Here is a 17,904-nt window from a genome sequence, read left to right as displayed (position 1 = left end):
CAACTTAAGTCATCTCCAGTGTATTGGAGGTACTGTGGTTGGTGCTAGTAAAGTCTTTGTTCTTTATTTCAGTTACAGCAGGTCTTGAAAGGCAGGGCGTTGTTCAGTACCATAAGTGAAAGAAAGAACTGCAAAAGGAAGGTGAAGAAAGCACAAGAGGCTTGCAATGTCGAATCACAGCAGCTTTTTTTCGCTCCCACAGAATGATCGCTGAGGATGCTGAGGGAGGACTCTTCACTGTGACCCTATTTAGAAAAGTGATGGATGACTTCAAAGCTAAAGCCAGGGAGAACAGGTAGGCAGTCACGGATTGCAAGGCACGTCAGGCTAACAGATGATGAGGGTAAAGGCACTTGTTCTCCGTGCAGTACAGCTGAAATCATTGCTGTTTTTTAGGACTTTGCTGTTTGGCCTTCTGCTGGCCCTGAAGCCACTGAGAAGGCAGTGGGGAGGGAAGGAGCTGTGACTAGATAGAGCAATTCTTTTCTTTGAACACCAAACTGCAGATCCTGGAATTGTTCTTCCTGCTCTCTGACAGCAGGAAGTTTGCTTTCAGGGAGTGACTTCAGCTCCTACCCTCCAGATACTTTAGATGGCTAAATGGCTAGCACCTTTAAACATCCCAATCCTGCTTCTCCAGATGCAAAAGAAATAAGTGTGCATATTGCTTGGACTACGGCTTGTGAGAGCAAATGTCATTCAATTACAGGTTCATGGTTCGAGAATTTTATTTTGATGAGAAGGAACTGAAATGTGAAAAGGAAGAGCTGATGAAATTAGCTTCTGATAAGAAACAGCAATACGTAAGTAGCACATCAAGTTGGTGGCCCGTGTATTGATGACCCTTGGTATTGGTGTGTGTGTAAGGATCTCACTCAGGAATGGCTTTATGGTTCCAGCAGATTCCTGTGAGCTCTATCTAGCACTGAAAACCAAGGCATAGGATACATAACAGAATTTGCCTTTTGCCCAAGGTTACTCGAGTTTCTGATAAGCTGGGAGTCAATAATGGGTTGCCTGAGAATTAACTCAGCAGCCCATGGTGGTTTCCATGGTGTTAGCTATGGAGCAGCTTCAGGTAGTGAAGGGCATCACGGTACCGTTACGTCTGTTCTCATAGGGCCCTTTACTGCGCTGGCTGAAAGTGAACTTCAGTGAAGCGTTCGTGGCTTGGATTCACGTGAAAGCCTTGAGAGTTTTTGTTGAATCTGTCCTGAGGTAAGTGGGTACGCATGCAGTGCCGGCAGAGTCCTGGAGAAGTCAGAACGTGCAGCTCGCTTCCTGCAGCTGTTCCTTCATGGGAGGGAACATCCCTCGCACACATTTCCAGGAGCTCACGGGAGATGACAGATGACTGCAAAAAGGGTGACATACAGAACTGATACGGTTCTTTGGGGTCACTTACAGGGAAAACAGGACACCGTTTAGTTCCCTTATGGCTTCAAAACGAAAATGCTTCCAGATACGGAGGCAGCACAGCACCACTGAGGTTGTGCGCTGCAGACGCTAGCTACTGGTGCACCATGAGTTGCCGAGGCAGAAGGCAGGGGTGGAAAGGCATGCCCCCCCCGGGAAATGACCCTGTGTGTTGATGTGTCCCAAGGTATGGCCTCCCGGTGAATTTCCAAGCAATGTTGCTGCAGCCAAATAGGAAGTCCGTAAAGCGCCTGAGAGATGTCCTAAACGTGGTCTTCAAACACCTGGACGAAGTTGCAGCAGCAAGTATAATGGATGTATGTATTTAGGCCACAACTGCATGTGCTGTAGCAGTTCAGTCAGGATCCCTGGACACAGCTGTAGCCTCTGGTGGCTACAGAATGGATTGGGGCGTCAGGCAGGGGCAGGTTATCATGGAGATGTACAGAGATTGTACAGTTTCCATTGAAGCAGCCAACGTTAACAGCTACCAGGCTGAAATAGGTCTGCTCAGTTATGGCAGTTTCTTCAGGTGAAAAGCTTCATGCCTTCTATAAGCTTTCAGATCAACACAAGGAACAAAAATTCAAAACGAATGCTAGGACTATGATAGCTCCCTGCCCTGTAAACGGCTGTCACTGACTAAACATCTCAACCTGGGCCTTCAGCAGGCAGCAGTACTTGCTTTGTCCCCCCCACGTCTTTCATGCACAAAGGATTTAGGATAAACCATTGGCTTAAAACCAAGAGCTTAGAACTGCATAAGACCAGGCAGGCCTAAGATTCCCAGTGCATGAATCGAGGAGAAAGAAATACGTTGTTTTAGAGCTAAAGCACCCAGAAATGCTGCAGTACACGTTCATAAAGTTGCAACCGAGTGTGACCTCTCAATGCTTAACGGCATTAGACAGCCTAAAAATACCAAGCAAACACCAGATTCTGCGTGAATTCCCTGTGTTAAGCACAGCAAGTATGTCTCCACTCCACCTAAGAAAGCAAAGCAAAAAGCAATCCACGGTAGCTTGGAGCAGTGCAACGCTTTCTTTACTGGTACTAAAGTCGTGTTGTTTCCTTTTGCAGCCTGGCATGGACATCCCTGGTTTACAACTGAGTAATCAAGAATACTATCCTTATGTCTATTTCAAGATTGACCTCAGTCTTCTTGACTGCAGTTAAAAAAAATAAATCACTCAAGCTTAACCTATTCAAGACCCTAATGTTATGATAAAAGAAGCGTTAGCTGTTGAAAGTCAAATTAAAATGCAGAAGCTGTAGGATAACCACATAAGATTTTCCTAACACTTCCAGTAACATTTAAGCGACTTCAGTATAAACACCTTTTGTTCATAGTGTTAGAGAAATACATTTCCGAGGCAGGAGGTACTATGGTAGTACTTATTATTTTGTTGATAAGTTACAAAGATGGAGTCTCTACTGGACTGGAAATAAAACAGTTTTAAATGTGCGGTGGCTGATGGGTCTATTAGGCTTGTACAGTCCTGGTATTGCTAACAAAAACTAAAAAACAGGAAAAAAAGCATCAAAGCAGGATCCCAAGTTTTTTTGTTTTCTTTTTCTTTCTCTAATTTAACAGAATTACTTAAGAAGATTCACCAGGATTGCTTTGAACCTTATTGTGGTATGACTTACAGGCCCAAGCAATCACAACTTTAGTTTTTGCCAAGACACTTCAGTTAGAGCGTGTCATTAGGAGAGCTCATCTGCTGGGACGACTTGAGTTGGAGCACAGCTCCTGCCCCACATCAGTGGTCAAGTTATTACTGGCTGCCAGCAGTTACTACATCGACTTTGAGAGGAACGAACTAAGGGCAATCCTTTACAGACACCACTAGATCACGAATATCCACATTTTAAATTATTTCCTTGAAAGGATGGGAACTTTCAGTTCCTTCATTCCGTCCTTATAAACAAGCTGATCACATGAGGGTCACTCTTCTAGACACTGACACACAAGACATGGAGAGCAATATAATGTAATAGTGTCTTTATTTAAAAAAAAAAAGCAGCAGTATAACCATACCCATGCCCAATCCTGCTTCCTCTTGCAAGGAAATTGATATTTCAAATCCAAACAGTGCCAGATGGGAAGTGAAGAAGTATCAGATCCAATCTGCTGGAGACAGCACCTCGGTTTTTTACTGTTAGCACCTCATGCCCTAAAATGGGGATTAATTTCACTGCTGATCCTGGGGAAAAAAAAAAAAAGTACCAGCTCTCAGTTCAGCAGCATTTTCTACTGGATGGTGTCTCCCACTACAGCAGCAACACAAGTTCCATTGTACTATCAATCATATGAAGTCTGGCACAAAGAAAGAGAAACCCCCTGAGAAAGAATAGGAAAAGGAAGACTAAAGAGCATTTAAACTAAGATTGTCTCTCTAACCAAGCTTGAGGCCAAACTGCAAAGACCTTTCACAGCACGGAGGTAAAGTTTAGGACTCCCTCATTCTCCAGGCTCTCTTCTGCCATTCATTTTTCAAGAGTCATCCAAAACAGGATAGCTTTTACCATGTGCACCTCTGTTACTCTGTACAAGACTAACACTGTGTGTCAAAAATATTGTTTTATTCTTTAATTGAAACAGAAGCTGACCAGGTTCCACCTCAATGGAAAAGAAAAAAAAAATCACATTTAAAATTGGTTACACTAACAGCCTTCAGTAACACTCGAACAGCACACCATCAACAAAATAAACCCCAAGATGTTTCAAAGAAAAAAATTAATCCATGTTGTCCTCAAAATATTTGTTACACAGAATACAATCAAGTTTACTGGTTATGACAATTCATAGAATTTCTGCAATGTTTTCTTGAGTTGCGTACAGTTCACTGCTGCAGTGCATCACATAGCACAGTGTGTCGTGTGCTACTTCTCCATAAAAAGGCCACTGGAATATCCATCTGAATGTGAACCAGGTTGCAAACTGCTGCGCAAGCTCTTCCCAAGAAAAGAAGTCTCCTGAAGATCTCACAGCTCATCTTTATCCCAGTCATCCAGATCGACGTCACTGAGATCTATATCATCTTCAACTGGAAGCTGTGAAAACATGAAAAGGCAAGAATTCTGAGCAAATGTGCGTCAGCACACAACACCAAAACATGACTAGCTTAGATCCTCCCTTCATCCTACATGTAAAGCTCCCTCCTGTTATCCTTCACTCCTAAGAACTCAGTGGTATTAAGCAATGGATAACTGATCAAAGTTTAGACTAGAAAAAAAGATTTTTTCTACTAATTATATATACTCCAGATAAAGTCAAATACAAATAGACCATGTAACAGAACTACTACCATATTCTATATCTTAATTCCATTGAAGTTGACCAAAGCATGGTAGTAACTGATTTTTACAGCAGTGCTGAACCTTATGTAAGAACACAGTCACTGCGTGGGGCTTTACCTTACGAGCTTTCCAACACTAAGACTTTGGTATTAAGGTCAGCACATCGCAGAACCAAAACCTCCACAATGTTTGGGTCTTGCATGCATATATGCCTTGCTTACTCGTCATGGGTAGTAGAACATGTTTCACTCTCAAGTAACTGAACTTTCAGATTGCATCCTAACAGCCAGACAGGAGTGCCATGTTTGTGTCAGACAATCAACCTGGTGTCTGTTTTCCCATTACCTAAATCCTGCCGCCAGACCACCAAAATGATTTGTTATAGTTGTTAAAAAAAAAGAATTTTCACACTACTAGTTCTTGTTCTGCCCAGCTGCTTCTGAACCTTGCAAAGCAACAGCACTATAACAGAGAGAGCATTTCTTACCTCACCATCTTTGCCATCCCAAGGTTCAACTGTGTAAATTTTAGGGAAAGCTCCGCCACCCACTGGTGCTGTTGAGCCACGACCAACAGATAGTTCCCTGAGATGAGACAAGTAAAAATTAATTTTAAGAATTTTCTCCAGTGTCCATCCACCTGAACAGTCTGGTTCAACTCTACCTTAGAACAGCTAGAGATCAAGTTTCTTTTAAGTGGACTCTTAAGCCTCTACTGACTACAAGGGCTACAAAACCAGCTCCTGCTGTGAAGCACCCCATCTTGCACTTGTTGGTTTACGCTTGCTCAAAAGGCTTAACATTAAAAAGCCAAAGAGCTAACCCTTCTGCATTTTCAGGGACAAATCAGACACAGCACAGGACCAGAAAGATGACTAGCAATAGATAAAACCTCAAGAACCTCAACAGCACCGATTTAGATCCGTTTATATCATTGCGGAATGACACTGCTAGCAATTCCCAAATCAGGAACTTCCCAATTACAAATTATTAATCAGATCACACCATTTGAATTAAACAGCATTGATTACCACATCCCGATTTACCAGCTTACTAGAGAAACAGAATTTTTCAAGATCAAAGTTCACTTCTGTTTTCAAACTATTTTCAAAAGTCTTTGCAGAACTACCATTAAATTCCAAACAGCCAACTTCCTGACGGTACCTGTCCGTTACACAAATGTAGACCGCTTTAGTAATTGCAATCCCATTGAAATCATTCCCTTTCTCCAGTGAATGCCTTTTATATTTAACTGTGCAAGTATCATCTCATCCATGACAGCCTGATTTTGGTCCAGAGAGTCACAGCACCAGATATTGAAAGATTTAACTCACTTAAATAAAGATTTAATACCTGAGAAACTCATTGATCCCTTGCTCGCTGAACGATCCTTTCAGAAGGGCGAATTTCATTTTCCGAGCATTAATAGCTGCCATTGCTGGATACCCAAAGCCTCCAATTCCCAAAGAGCTCTCAAGATCTGACTGAGCGCCTGCTTCTGTCCACAGCCACCTTGAGGAAAAAAATAAGATAAGGGATAATTAAAAATAAGTATTGCAATTGTTTTAGAGTCACACATACCCTGCAAAGTTTGCACTGGTCTCTGAACTGCCCTCAACAGTGCCAACCCATCCCCGTTTGTTACTCCAGTCAGCAGGGAATAGCGGGGTCCCAGATTTGAACCATGCAACAGAAGCAAGCCCCTCCCGAACAGCAGCACTTCTAGTCTAGCCCCACGTTCACAGCTACTTTTCCGGTCAATCGGAACAGCCACATAAGCCATTCTAAGGCAAGAACAACGCTGCCAGCCTGAACAAATCGCTCCACTCTAGCTTATAATAAGCAACATTTAAAATGGCTCAAGTCGCCGATCTCAAACATGACAGAGTGCTGCCCAGGTCCCACTGTAGAGGATTTCTGGCCGAAGACTGGATGACTAACGTTTCACCCAGTATTATTTTCTCACTGGTCAAGTCTCAGTTCCTCTAATGCTTAACAAGTCTGCTGAGGATCCTGTGGAACCAGCTCATCTCAGCATTTTTCCTCCAGGCTTTCAAGCCATTTTGCCCCTTTTTCACAGCAGTCAGTGTCAGAACAACTCTCACTTCCCATAGAAGTCAACATACACTCTAGAGAGGAAGAAAAAGAGGTTGAACCTGCTTGGCCTGCTCCTTCAGGAACATGAAAACTATTAGCAATTTATTTTTTTTTGAGAATGCCAGTCACACTGACAGACTTAACCATCAGTCCAAAATATTGCCCTAAAATACTGTAGCATTCATGATAAGAGTAAAACATGCTTAATCTGATCTCATAATGCTTGGATAGCTCTTGTAAACACAGGGCTTGAGAGATGCACGAAGACAAGAACAATACAGCCGTTTATTTTAGAGCCACAAGCCACCTCCAGCCCCAGCACAGTTAGTGAAATACCAGGATAGCGGATCCAGAACAAGGAACAACTCTCTGCAGATAAATCACTACCATACAAGATTCTCTCCCATTACCTCTAAAAATGCCCGCGTCTTTTCCAAAAAGATGAAGCCACAATGCCACTCACCCCCACATCTTCTTTTTGTATTTTTCAGCCATTTTTAACATGACGTCCAGGTAAGAATTCCTCCCTGAAGCTCCTGTTTGTCAGACAGAATTAAAAATTAAAAAACATTTCTACATGCTTTAACAGACAAGTTCGTATAGAAGACTGCTTGCTTGTATGTTTACCTGTGTCAAGAATATGAGGCAGGACAGAAATGATGCACAGCTGATGAGCATCACAGGTAGTCTTCAGAACATCCTCACTAATTATCTAGAAGAAAGACAGACACAAAGTCAATGAAAGACTTTTGATTACCCAGCTGTGTCTGCACTTCCCTCCAGCAACCCGCTGACTCCATCCTACCAGGTAATAAGCACATGAAACAACACAAAAGCTTGCAAGCCCCACCTACTTCACTGGTCCCCCAAGGTACAACTAATTACAAGGAGTTCACAAAGCTTTCTGTTAGGACTTGAAGCAAATTAAGCAGTATCAAACAAGGCTTGGAGGGAGCACAGTAAGATGCCACTTCTAGCTCCAAATCAGTGCCCTTGAACCAGGGCTTGTGTAAAACAAACCGCTGGTCTCTTTGCAAGTCACCGCAGACTGCACACCCAGACATACGCCTGTGCCTGCAGTTCCCATTCACACTGTTGTTAGCATCAGGAGAGCCAGCAGGGAGCACCATTTGCTAAATACAAGGAAATTTAACTGACATCTGATGGAGCAATACCACTTCTATTTGATCTACCACCTTAAAAAACAAAGGAATCTATCCATTTATGTAAATCAGTGGTCACCAAACCTTGACTCTGCCCCCTATCAGTAAATAATATGTTTTCAGCACACAGCCCCAATATACGTATACAAGTAACATATCTTTTATTCTACTAATACCTTATGTAATAAAATAAACATTAAAAATGGATGGGATAAGGGTGAAATAATCACTATTTAAGAATATATATTTTTATTTATTTCATTAATTGTACAGGAAGTTTTTCTTCCCATGCCTCAATGTCTTTGCACAGCCACAGAGGTGCACATGCCCCACTCTGGAGACAACTGATCTCGACCACCATTTCAATTCTACCCCCATCAAGCCAAAACCAGAAATCACCATACTGAGCGTAGAATCTTTCGGACCACAAGCTGGGTCAATTTGCATGCAACTCCTAATGGAGAGCATACAGATGCTAAAGCTCTACCATCTTTTTCTATACTCAACTTTTCCTTCATTCCCCAAGAGAGGGTTCAGACATACTGGCACCAGCGCTGTCAGTGCCTTCACTGTACCAATTCCAAATATTTTAGGGAACAGCAGATTCACAGTGACAATTAAAAACAGAAAGCAAAGTGGTCAGAATTGTTATCCTAGACTATTTCTGCCTCAAAATGGTGCAAAAGCAGCATACTTCGGCTGTTTTATTTACAGTCAACATAGTCCTATAAAAATGCTACAAAGGATATAATGGAAAAGCAATTTGAAAAAAAATGATGTAGAGGTACCTCCAAGAGCTCAGGTGGCGGTGCGTTATCAGAAAACAGATCCAGAGCACGAGCAACGATATCAGATCTGGTTCTCCCACCATCATAATCAACAGGGTCTTCTCCTTTCTGGAAGATTTTAATTGTGGGAAATCCACGAATCTGCAAGACAAGTTTAAGTCATCAACTCAGTAAATCTGGTCATCTGTGGTGGAAGACATCTGTTACACTGATGTATTCCAAATTAAGAGATTTAATATGTAGATGAGTCAAGTCTTACAACATGTTACAACTGAACTTTTTTGTACAATTTTGTAGCTTCCTACTTATTTACAAGCTGAAACACCGTTTCAAGTTTTAAGACTGATGAAGCAGCAAAGCTTTCCATCTCCCTTCAGAAGTACCAAGCACTAAAGGTTAATTACAGGAGGACCACCATAACCCTTCGTATCTATTAGACATAACTTCGTATCTGTTAGACATTAGTTTCCCCCACTTAAGTCTCTGGCAAAACAGCACTATGCCTACGTGGAAAAAAATCAAAAACCACAAAACTAAAAAAAGAAAAAGACCTTAAGCTCCCTCCTGCTCCACTTCAAATACAATTTGTTCAGTGCTCTTGCTGATTGCCAGCCACGTGCACTTACTGGGAAACTAAGCAGCACACTAAGCTCCCTCGCACTATATTAAAAATCAAGACTACCAGTTTGCTTTGGGCCCACAGCAAACCGATCTGGGTAGCATTGGTGGAGTGATCCCTGATAAATGGCTCAAAGCCACCCACGTGTGTTCTGGAGACACCCAGACAACATACAAGTGTGAAAGGAGAGACCTCTCACTACAGTGGTAAGGCTATTCAGGATGCTCTGAAAGTGCACAGCCTTTTTCATCAGCGACCAACAGTTTTATTCTTTTCCTCTCACCCCTTTTATATTGTTACTAATGTTCAGGAACGAATGAGTGGTGTAAAAATTGTATGTGTCACTTAACATTTTTAGAACAAAACATCTAAGTGGTGCCAGGCTACAATCAGTTCAGTAAGATCGAAGGAAAATCTGACTTAATAGGGACGGAAAGGAAATTATAACCACCGCAAGGCACACTCACCCCATACCGGCTCGCCAGCATCTGATTGACTGTTGCATCTACCGCAGCCAGCTTTACTTTCCCCTTGGTTTGTTCTTTCACCTCAGTGGCAGCAGCTGCCCATTCTGGCTCCAGACTGAAAAATAAAAGATTATCAGCGCTCTAAGTCCTCTCAGAGTTAACAAAAGCATACCTCATTCCAACGGTATGAAGCATAGATCACACAGAGGGAAAAGAAACCTGCAGAGTAAGACAGCCAGCTGGATTATTCCAAATTAGACTCAAATCCTGCATCTGAAGGAGTGAAGAGGTTAATAAACTTCTGAATCTTATTCCCACTGGTAACTGGGAGTTTACTGTTAAGGGAGAGAGCAGCCAGAACAGCACCGAAGGTGGCCTGTGCTGGAGAAGCCCACACATTTTCGGTGAAAACGCCTTGTAGGTATATCAGAAGTGTGTTTTTCTAAGATCCCTTTCAGGGGATTAAGCATATTGCACACAAATGAGCACTAATGGGAACCAAATTGTCAAAACAAACAAAAAAATCTCATTTACTTTTTGCAGTGCCCACACCATGGGGCATAAAACTCCACCATCCACACATCGTCACTGTTTATGACGTTCTTATCAAAGCTGTCGTCAGTCAGCTCAATCACGTCCTTCTTGTCTCCACCTCCACTCTCTCGGCTCTGTAAGAAACAAACAGACCCTCACATAAGAAGCAACCAAAATGGGTTTCCCACACAAGCTCTCCCACCTCATGCTGTACCAAACGCTCTTTATTTGAGTTAGATACAAAACAGGCAGTGTTAGGTCATACAACTTTCCCATTTTAGAACTGACAACAAATATATGCAGCCTATTCCCATGGCACTTTCAAGAAACAGCAAGAAAACTCTCTCTTAAAAACAGCATTCGGGTCAAACTGACAACAGGAACATGTGGGAACGCTTCCTCAGTTCTTCATGCCCAGATCAGCCCAAGAACAAGGGGCCCTCCACAGCCTACCTGGGCCACCTCTGTGCCCTGCTTTCTGTACAGAAGATGCCAGTGGGATACACACCACACAGTGCAGTCCACCCAAGCCTTCTATCTGGCCAACCTGTGGATGTCGAGAGACTTACTCCATGATTTAGAAACTGTAGGATGAGTTAGAAGTGTTTCAATTTACCTTCAGGGAGAAATCCAGCAAGCCAACTACAGCAGAACATTACCAAATTTAAGAACAAGCAGAAAAAAAAACACTCATCCACCTAGCTTAGACTTGGACCAGGCAAACGGTGGCCCCAATGCCAAGCAGGCTCCAACACCACCTTAATCTCTCTTAATCCTTTCTTGGTAAGGGCACAGCAGTGGATGTTCCCTGTCTTGACTTCATAAGGCTTCTGACACAGTTTCCCCCAATATCCTCCTTCCGGAACCGATAAAAGCGTAGGTTTAATAAGCAGACAGTGAGCTGCACTGCAAACAGGCTGAACTGCTGCGTTCAAAGGACTGCAATCACCAGCCCAAAGCATCGTTATTCACCACTGCTACACAGCAGGGGCCAACGCTAGGACCACACTGTCCCACATCTTCATTAATGACCTGGACAGCGGAATGGAGTGCACCCTCAGCGAATTTGCTGATGACACCAAACTGGGAGGAAGGGCTGACGCACCAGATGGGTGTGCTGCCACTTGGCGCTACCTCAGTCAGCAGAAGAAGTGGGCAACCTCAAGGTACAACAAAGGGAGAAACACCTGTGGAACAATAACCTCCCCACCATCACATGTGGGCACAGGCTAGCTGGAAAGCAGTTTTCCTCAGGGTCCTAGTGGAGAACAAGCTGAACTTGAGCACTTCTGTGGCAAAGAAGCTCAACAACCTCCTGGGCTGCATTAGGCAGAGCTGCCCGAAGGTCAGGGTCGGGGTGTCATCCTCCCTTCTACTCAGCACTGGTGAGGAACATCTGTAGTACTGGGCTCCCCAGTATAAGAAGGGCATGCACACACACTGGAGCGAGTCCAGCCGGGGTCAAAACTGATTAAGGGCTTCGTGCATCTGACATACGAGAGGCTGAGAGAGCTGGGATTGTTAAGCCCGAAAGAGAGAAGGCTCAGTGAAGGCCTTGCCTGTGTATATAAGTAACTGAGTGGGAGGGAGCAAAGACAAAGCCAGACTCTTCTCTGCAATGCCCAGTGTAAAGGCAAAAAGTAAGGGCCTAAGTTGAAATACAAGAAGTCCATTTCAGAGTATGAAAAAAATGTTTCTAATGTGTGGGTGGTCAAACACTGGCACAGGTTGCCCAGGGAGCGCAGTCTCTGCGGCGTCCCTGTCCTTGGAAATACTCAAAACATGCCTTGACACTGCCCTGAGCAACTTGCTCTAGCTGATGCTGCATTGAGCAGGAGGCTGGACTACACAACATCCAAAGGTCCCTTCACAACTATGCTGTGAACAGCGAACAGGGGGCACAACCCCAGCCTCCTGCACTGGACAGCCTCCAGTTCAAAGCAAAACCACACGTTTCCTCAAATACCTGTCTCCCAGAACTATATCCTCCACTTCTGCCGCTGAGACGGTCTTTCACCAGGGACCGAAGAGCACTTAGGGCAGCATCAACAATAGCTTCACTTGTCCTGCCACCTGCAACACAGCAAAATGAATGATCAGAACACCAAACAGTCTAAGGCCAGCCACTGACTAAATTACAAATTTAAGGAACACTTTCTCTCCCAAGGGGTTCTTTAGGAGAAGCAGGACTGGGTGGTGAATGATACAGCACCAGTGGTGGGACATTGTTGACTCAAAACACAAGCAGCAGGATTCACTCTCACTCTGCTTTTCAAACACCCACCTTATCTGATGGAGGGGGGTGACTGTGGCAAGCTTCCACTAAACCACAGGAAAGCAGCAATTTTCTGGAGCTGCCCATCAACCTCCATCAACTAAGAACTGCTGATGGGACACGCAGCCTGAACTAAAACACGCACAACTCAGCCAACAAATCCCACCCACCTGTCTCTCCCCGTTACTAAAAGCACTAGACAGGGAGGAACTACAACGCAAGACAGCACTAACAGCTAGCATAATTACTGTATTCAGGGATGATTTTAGGTGTGCAGCACATGAAAGAGGATCACATTTACCCTGATAATCTTCTGCTTTGTTTTTGTTGGCTCCAAATATCTTGATAGTTGGAAACCCTCTGACGCCGTACTGTCCACCCAAGGACTGATGTTTATCTGCATCTACTGCACCTACTTTCACTACACCCTGTGGAAGTAAAAACATAAATTTAAGACAAGCCTTCTATAGTCATTTAACACATTTTATACTCTGCACATGCTGGAGACAGTTATTAGGAAGCTAAGAAAAGAGTCACTGAAAGATGCTGTAACCCAAAAACATTAAACTAGGGAACACCTCGTATGCTCATTTCTTTCTTTATCCTAAGTTTTAAATTTTTTTTTTCCCCCTTAAAAAAAGGGAATATATATTTTATGTAGGTAAGAGCTCATCAAATCACTGAATGACTAAGTTTTCCATAATGAAAGAAATACTCATCACCGACAGCTTACAAAGCTGTGTTCAAATACTCAGTTCATGCTGTTCCTGTATTTCAATAGCAGGGGACAGGACAGCAAGGAAGAAAAGATAAACGCGCTATTTTGGGAGATGGATGGATTCTGAAGTCTTGTGATACTGTTAAAAGCAGACCTGGAAAACAGTAATGGAAACTTGCTGGGACAAAATCGACTTGCTTCCTCTACAACTGAACGGCTTTTTAGGCTTAAAAGTGAACTTTTAAGTGCCTGTGTGCCACCTTTCATGTGCCACTTCTGCAGCTGGACAAGTATAATTAAAGTGCTATGATTCGGGGCATTTCCATTCTGCCTCCATGTGTCCAAGCCAGATGACAGACAAATATTCTCCTTAGTCCTCTGCCAGAAGTGCATTTGTGAAAAGTTAAACTTACTTTTAATGCTGTTGCGGCTTTCTTCCACTCAGGGGTTAGTCTTTGACAGTGACCACACCTTTCAGAAGGAAAAAAAGACAGAACAATAATATTCATTCCGATTGTATAACTATTTCATGAAGCAGAAAGCAGCCTCGTTGGGTTTGCAAACCAAAGGATTTCTACCCATGAAGAGGGGAAGAGGTTATGCCACATCACATTATCGCTCAGACAACTTAAAAAAAAAAACCACTATATATTATATAGATACATACATATATACAAATACACACAACCCCCCTTACAAGCTACTTGGCTTTCCAAACACATATGTACATGCGAGCACCAAAATCCAGATTTACACACAATCCCATCTGATGCAAGCTAAAATGGATCAGCGATGAGGACTGAAAGATTTATTCCAGAGGTAACTCCTTAACTAGCAAAGGATTTTTGGTGCACCACCTCCTGGAGGGGTCTGTAGGAGAAGCCCAACAGCTGACTGGCAGCCAGTGTATAATCGTGGCATCCTAGGTCTGTAGGAAAAAGGAGGTAGCCATTTGCTGATACCTATTGTACACTTTAGTCCTACTGTTTGGCCTGGCAAGCTGCAACAGCACCAGGAAGAGGCAGCAGGTCGGCCTTCACCTAAACCTCTCTGTACAGAGGCTGTCAGGGGGTGCAATGAAAGGCCCCTTTCTTCAGGGCCTGGAAGCTTTGGACAGCCATAGTGTGGAGGAGCCATGCAAAGATGGAATATGCACGATCAGAATTTGTACGCGGGACAAAGAGACTTTGAGCTCTGGACACGAGCAGGATGGGAGAAAGGGACAGTAAATTAAGGTGCACAAAGGCACCATTTTTCAATAGAAATTTTAAGTGTGAATTCAGCTCTGTGCTTCACATTAGATTGAGGTTAAGACAGAAATAAGTAAGGAGCCTTTTAACTTGAGGTGGTAAAACGGCACATAAAGTTTCATCATTACACCCTGTTTGCCAATTTGAGACGAATTCCTCCCTTTTTCTCTAGTGAAGACATTTGAAAAAGGAACCCCAACTACAGCTGTTTTCTAGTCATGAGGCCACCAAGTTGATACCTGGACTGCCAATGAATGAAAGAAACCCTGGACTGATCAGCACCAGATTCCTACAGTGCTCCTCCAAGATAAGAGGAAGTGCACAGCTGTAATTCTCACCATGGGGCATAGAACTCGACGAGCCACAAGCTGTCACTCTGAATGACCTCCTTGTTGAAGTTGGTTGGTGTTAGCTCTATCACATCATCACTGGCCGAATATAGGCCGTTAACTGCCAGGAATAATGTGCAGCTCACTGTGCCTAGAACAAAAAGCAAAGCAATCAGCATTCCCACAGACCATTTATGGCACTCCTGTTTCCATGGCTAAATCATCTCCCCTCCCCTAAGCAAGCTTTCACATCAGCAAAAAAAAAAAAAAAAGGGTGAGGAACTCCAGCTTCACCTGACAAAACAGGAATTAAGGCAACATATGCAGTCTCCCCCCCCCCCCTCCAGTTAAATCACAGTTTAATAGGATCATGTAATACATTCTCTGTGCCTACAGCAAGGTGGACTCCTGCTAAGCTGAGGATTTCTAGAGAACATTCAGTCAAAGCTGCAACCCTAACTTCTGCTGGTACCAGACAGGCAGGACTTCCACATGGACACCCAAGATCAGCTAGGATTCCTTCTCAGTTTTCTCACAGGACTTCCTAAGCCAACTGCCCACATCTCTTGCACAACAGGCACTCAGTGGACTGCGCCACCAAACACATCTTTCATAGGACCACTTAATGCAGGAGTTAGCGCAGTTACACTGATTTTAGGACAGACCCTGATACACTGGTAGTGCATCTACCTTCACTCTTGCTCACAAGGATCCTAATCTAGCATTGATTGGTCTCTCTAGCAATAGGCTGGAGAGCAACAGCTAAATCTCTCTGGTTAACAGCTCAAACACCTTCGGCACTCTTAAAAAACACCCTATTGAAAAGGCACAAGGATATAGCTTTCTGTTAAAACATTTCTTACTTCTGGTCACTTCTGTATCTTATTATTACTTGAGGCTTTCCATGTAAAGCTTCACAATCCTTCCTTCTACCTTGTCAGAGGATTAAGACCTGACTTTCTGAAAGACAAGCATCTTTGTAACAAAGTCCATAAAGCAGAAGATTTTCTTAATCCACCAAAGTCTCAGGGGAATAAAAGCTCAGACACTGAAGTCGGAACTAATGAAAAAATAGTTAGCTAGTTTGCAAGTGGTTAATAACTCGCATGGCAAGCTGCACCTTGTCTCTCTGCAAGACTGAACGTGAAAGGAAGATATGGTTCAGTGATGCAAAGCTCTGCAGCACATGGCACGCAGACTGCACAGCATCACCTACGCTTTAACAGTCCTGCTCGAGAAAAGACAGTTCCATTACATGTCTGCAGATGACGGAAGCAGAAAGAAAAACCATCTTTCAGATTGCTCAGCCAGAGGTCAGGACTGAATCACCCCACTGCAAACCAGCACCTTATTGAGTGCTCCACGCCCCCTCCTAACAGGATCTTCTAGCCCTCTATTAGGGTGATCCCAGCTGGTTTCCACCACCAGATTTCCATGTTAGATTGGCTCTGTCCCTTCAGTTTGCCCACACACAAGCAGCACTTCATCAGCACAGATCAAGCGGCTTCTAGGGCAGTATGTGGCTGTTACAGCACGTTACGGTGACCTACAGTAACAACTGCTGCTGGGGCAGAATAAGAAAACAAGGATGCAAAACACTACTTGAATGCCACAGCCATTCTCAACAGAAACTCTTCCCACAATGGAAAGAGATGATTAAATTTAACCCAGCATATTTTGTCATCACCCAAGAGATCCATGGCAGAATACATTCAGAGACCGAACGGAGCTCACCCAGCCGTTTCTGTCAGTTCCCAGGCACTTCAAATAGAGAAGTTCTACCTCATGCAAAAAATACCCCAAAGAGAACTTGCAGAAGATAGCACATGGTGAAATTTACCTAGTCACATACCACTGTTTTGATTTTTATTTTAACTATAACTCATGAACCACGAGTGTAATTTCCCATTCTGTTGTGAAACATACACGGTTTAATTCATCTTTAGAAAGTAAAAATATTATTTTCCTACAACCCTTTAAGCCAGGAAAATGCAAACCTGTGATTGCTTGGTTCTTAGGGGGACAATCAGCCTCAGATAATCTAATTTCAGAAGTTGCTCTCTAATGTAAGCAAACTACACAGCCAGGAGCATTGTAAAACCAACGAAGGTGGCTCCACAGTGCTATTACTCGTTCCCATCGAGAAGCCAAGTTCCAAGCCAAAGGAGCTGGGCAAGAAAGCTTTTGCTGGGGGATGTCTTTGCGAACTCCCTCCTTAGGGGACCCACACCTTCTGAGGCCCAAATTCACTCTAGTGGAGCAAGAGCCTCTCCTCACCCGCTGGGCATTACCTGCACCTTCAGCTCTTGCATGTGGGGACCACTGAGAGGATTTAGGGATTTATTCAGCCCAGCAGGCCCAGCAACAGAGGTAGCGGGAAAGGAAGAGCGGCTCCCCTGCGACTCCTCCCTGTGGCTTCCATTTATTAATTTTCTACTGTCCTTATGGCACCGTATCCCAGCGCAGACCAACCACGCAAGTTAGAAACAAAAAAAACCAAAAATAAGATAACACACACACACGCGCACAAAAAAAAAAAAAGTTACTGGAAACGACAGTGGCTTTTAAAAGTAGAATAAGATAAATAAAACAGTTTTTTTTTTTTGCTGCTGCCTGGGCTCCTATCACGCCCCCAACCCCTCCCCGGACCCCCCCCCCCCACCACCTGGAGCCCCCGTAATGGCGGCCGGAGCCCCCCTCAGACCGCCCGGGGCCCCCGAAATGGCGGCCGGGGGCTCCCCGAAATGGCGGCGGGGGGCGCACAAAATGGCGGCCCCCCCGCTCCCCTCAGCGCCTTCCCGCCCGCCCCCGGCGCGCGACTCCTACCCCACCAGAGGCGGCCCGCGGCGCGCGCCCCCATGGCTGCCCCCTGCTCCCTCCGCCGCCGCCACCACTCCTCACGGCAAGCCCCGCCCCCCGCGCCTGTCCCCGCCGTGGCCACCGCTC

General features: G+C 44.2%; 2 protein-coding genes across 5 annotated transcripts in view; one reads left to right on the top strand and one right to left on the bottom strand.

The window, feature by feature from the left end:
* The window catches only part of ATP6V1C2 (ATPase H+ transporting V1 subunit C2), a 22,154-nt gene extending 18,073 nt beyond the window's left edge, over positions 1–4,081 (top strand). For 2 of the 4 annotated variants that reach the window (XM_035543126.2, XM_035543125.2), the window contains 5 exons: positions 203–295; positions 710–803; positions 1,121–1,218; positions 1,604–1,733; positions 2,497–4,081. In XM_035543126.2, the coding sequence (XP_035399019.1) occupies positions 203–295; positions 710–803; positions 1,121–1,218; positions 1,604–1,733; positions 2,497–2,592 (511 nt within the window). In that variant the 3' untranslated portion in view covers positions 2,593–4,081. The remainder of the gene's footprint in view (positions 1–202; positions 296–709; positions 804–1,120; positions 1,219–1,603; positions 1,734–2,496) is intronic. The other 2 variants (XM_035543127.2, XM_050709460.1) reach the window with 2 other exon arrangements.
* PDIA6 (protein disulfide isomerase family A member 6) lies at positions 3,982–17,904 on the bottom strand. Its single transcript, XM_035543124.2, has 13 exons — positions 17,785–17,904; positions 14,968–15,109; positions 13,793–13,850; positions 12,963–13,089; positions 12,353–12,459; positions 10,387–10,520; positions 9,853–9,967; positions 8,767–8,907; positions 7,443–7,527; positions 7,279–7,351; positions 6,072–6,230; positions 5,207–5,303; positions 3,982–4,473 (listed from the first exon to the last, which is right to left on the bottom strand). The coding sequence occupies exons 1-13, from the start codon at positions 17,816–17,818 to the stop codon at positions 4,405–4,407; spliced, it is 1,341 nt and encodes a 446-aa protein (XP_035399017.1). The 5' UTR covers positions 17,819–17,904; the 3' UTR covers positions 3,982–4,404.

The sequence above is a fragment of the Cygnus atratus genome, chromosome 3 (genome assembly GCF_013377495.2).
Source record: "Cygnus atratus isolate AKBS03 ecotype Queensland, Australia chromosome 3, CAtr_DNAZoo_HiC_assembly, whole genome shotgun sequence".
Classification (NCBI taxonomy): domain Eukaryota; kingdom Metazoa; phylum Chordata; class Aves; order Anseriformes; family Anatidae; genus Cygnus; species Cygnus atratus.
The sequence above is the reverse complement of the archived record's forward strand: the minus strand, read 5'-3'. Positions and strand labels throughout refer to the sequence as shown.

Excerpts from the sequence above, each read along its gene's own strand:
- PDIA6 (XM_035543124.2), bottom strand. The coding sequence starts at position 17,818 with ATGGGGGCGCGCGCCGCGGGCCGCCTCTGGTGGG. Across the intron at positions 13,851-14,967 it reads GTCGAGTTCTATGCCCCATG|GTGTGGTCACTGTCAAAGAC; the intron begins GTGAGAATTACA and ends TCCTTCTGAAAG. Across the intron at positions 5,304-6,071 it reads GGGATCAATGAGTTTCTCAG|GGAACTATCTGTTGGTCGTG; the intron begins GTATTAAATCTT and ends GTCTCATCTCAG.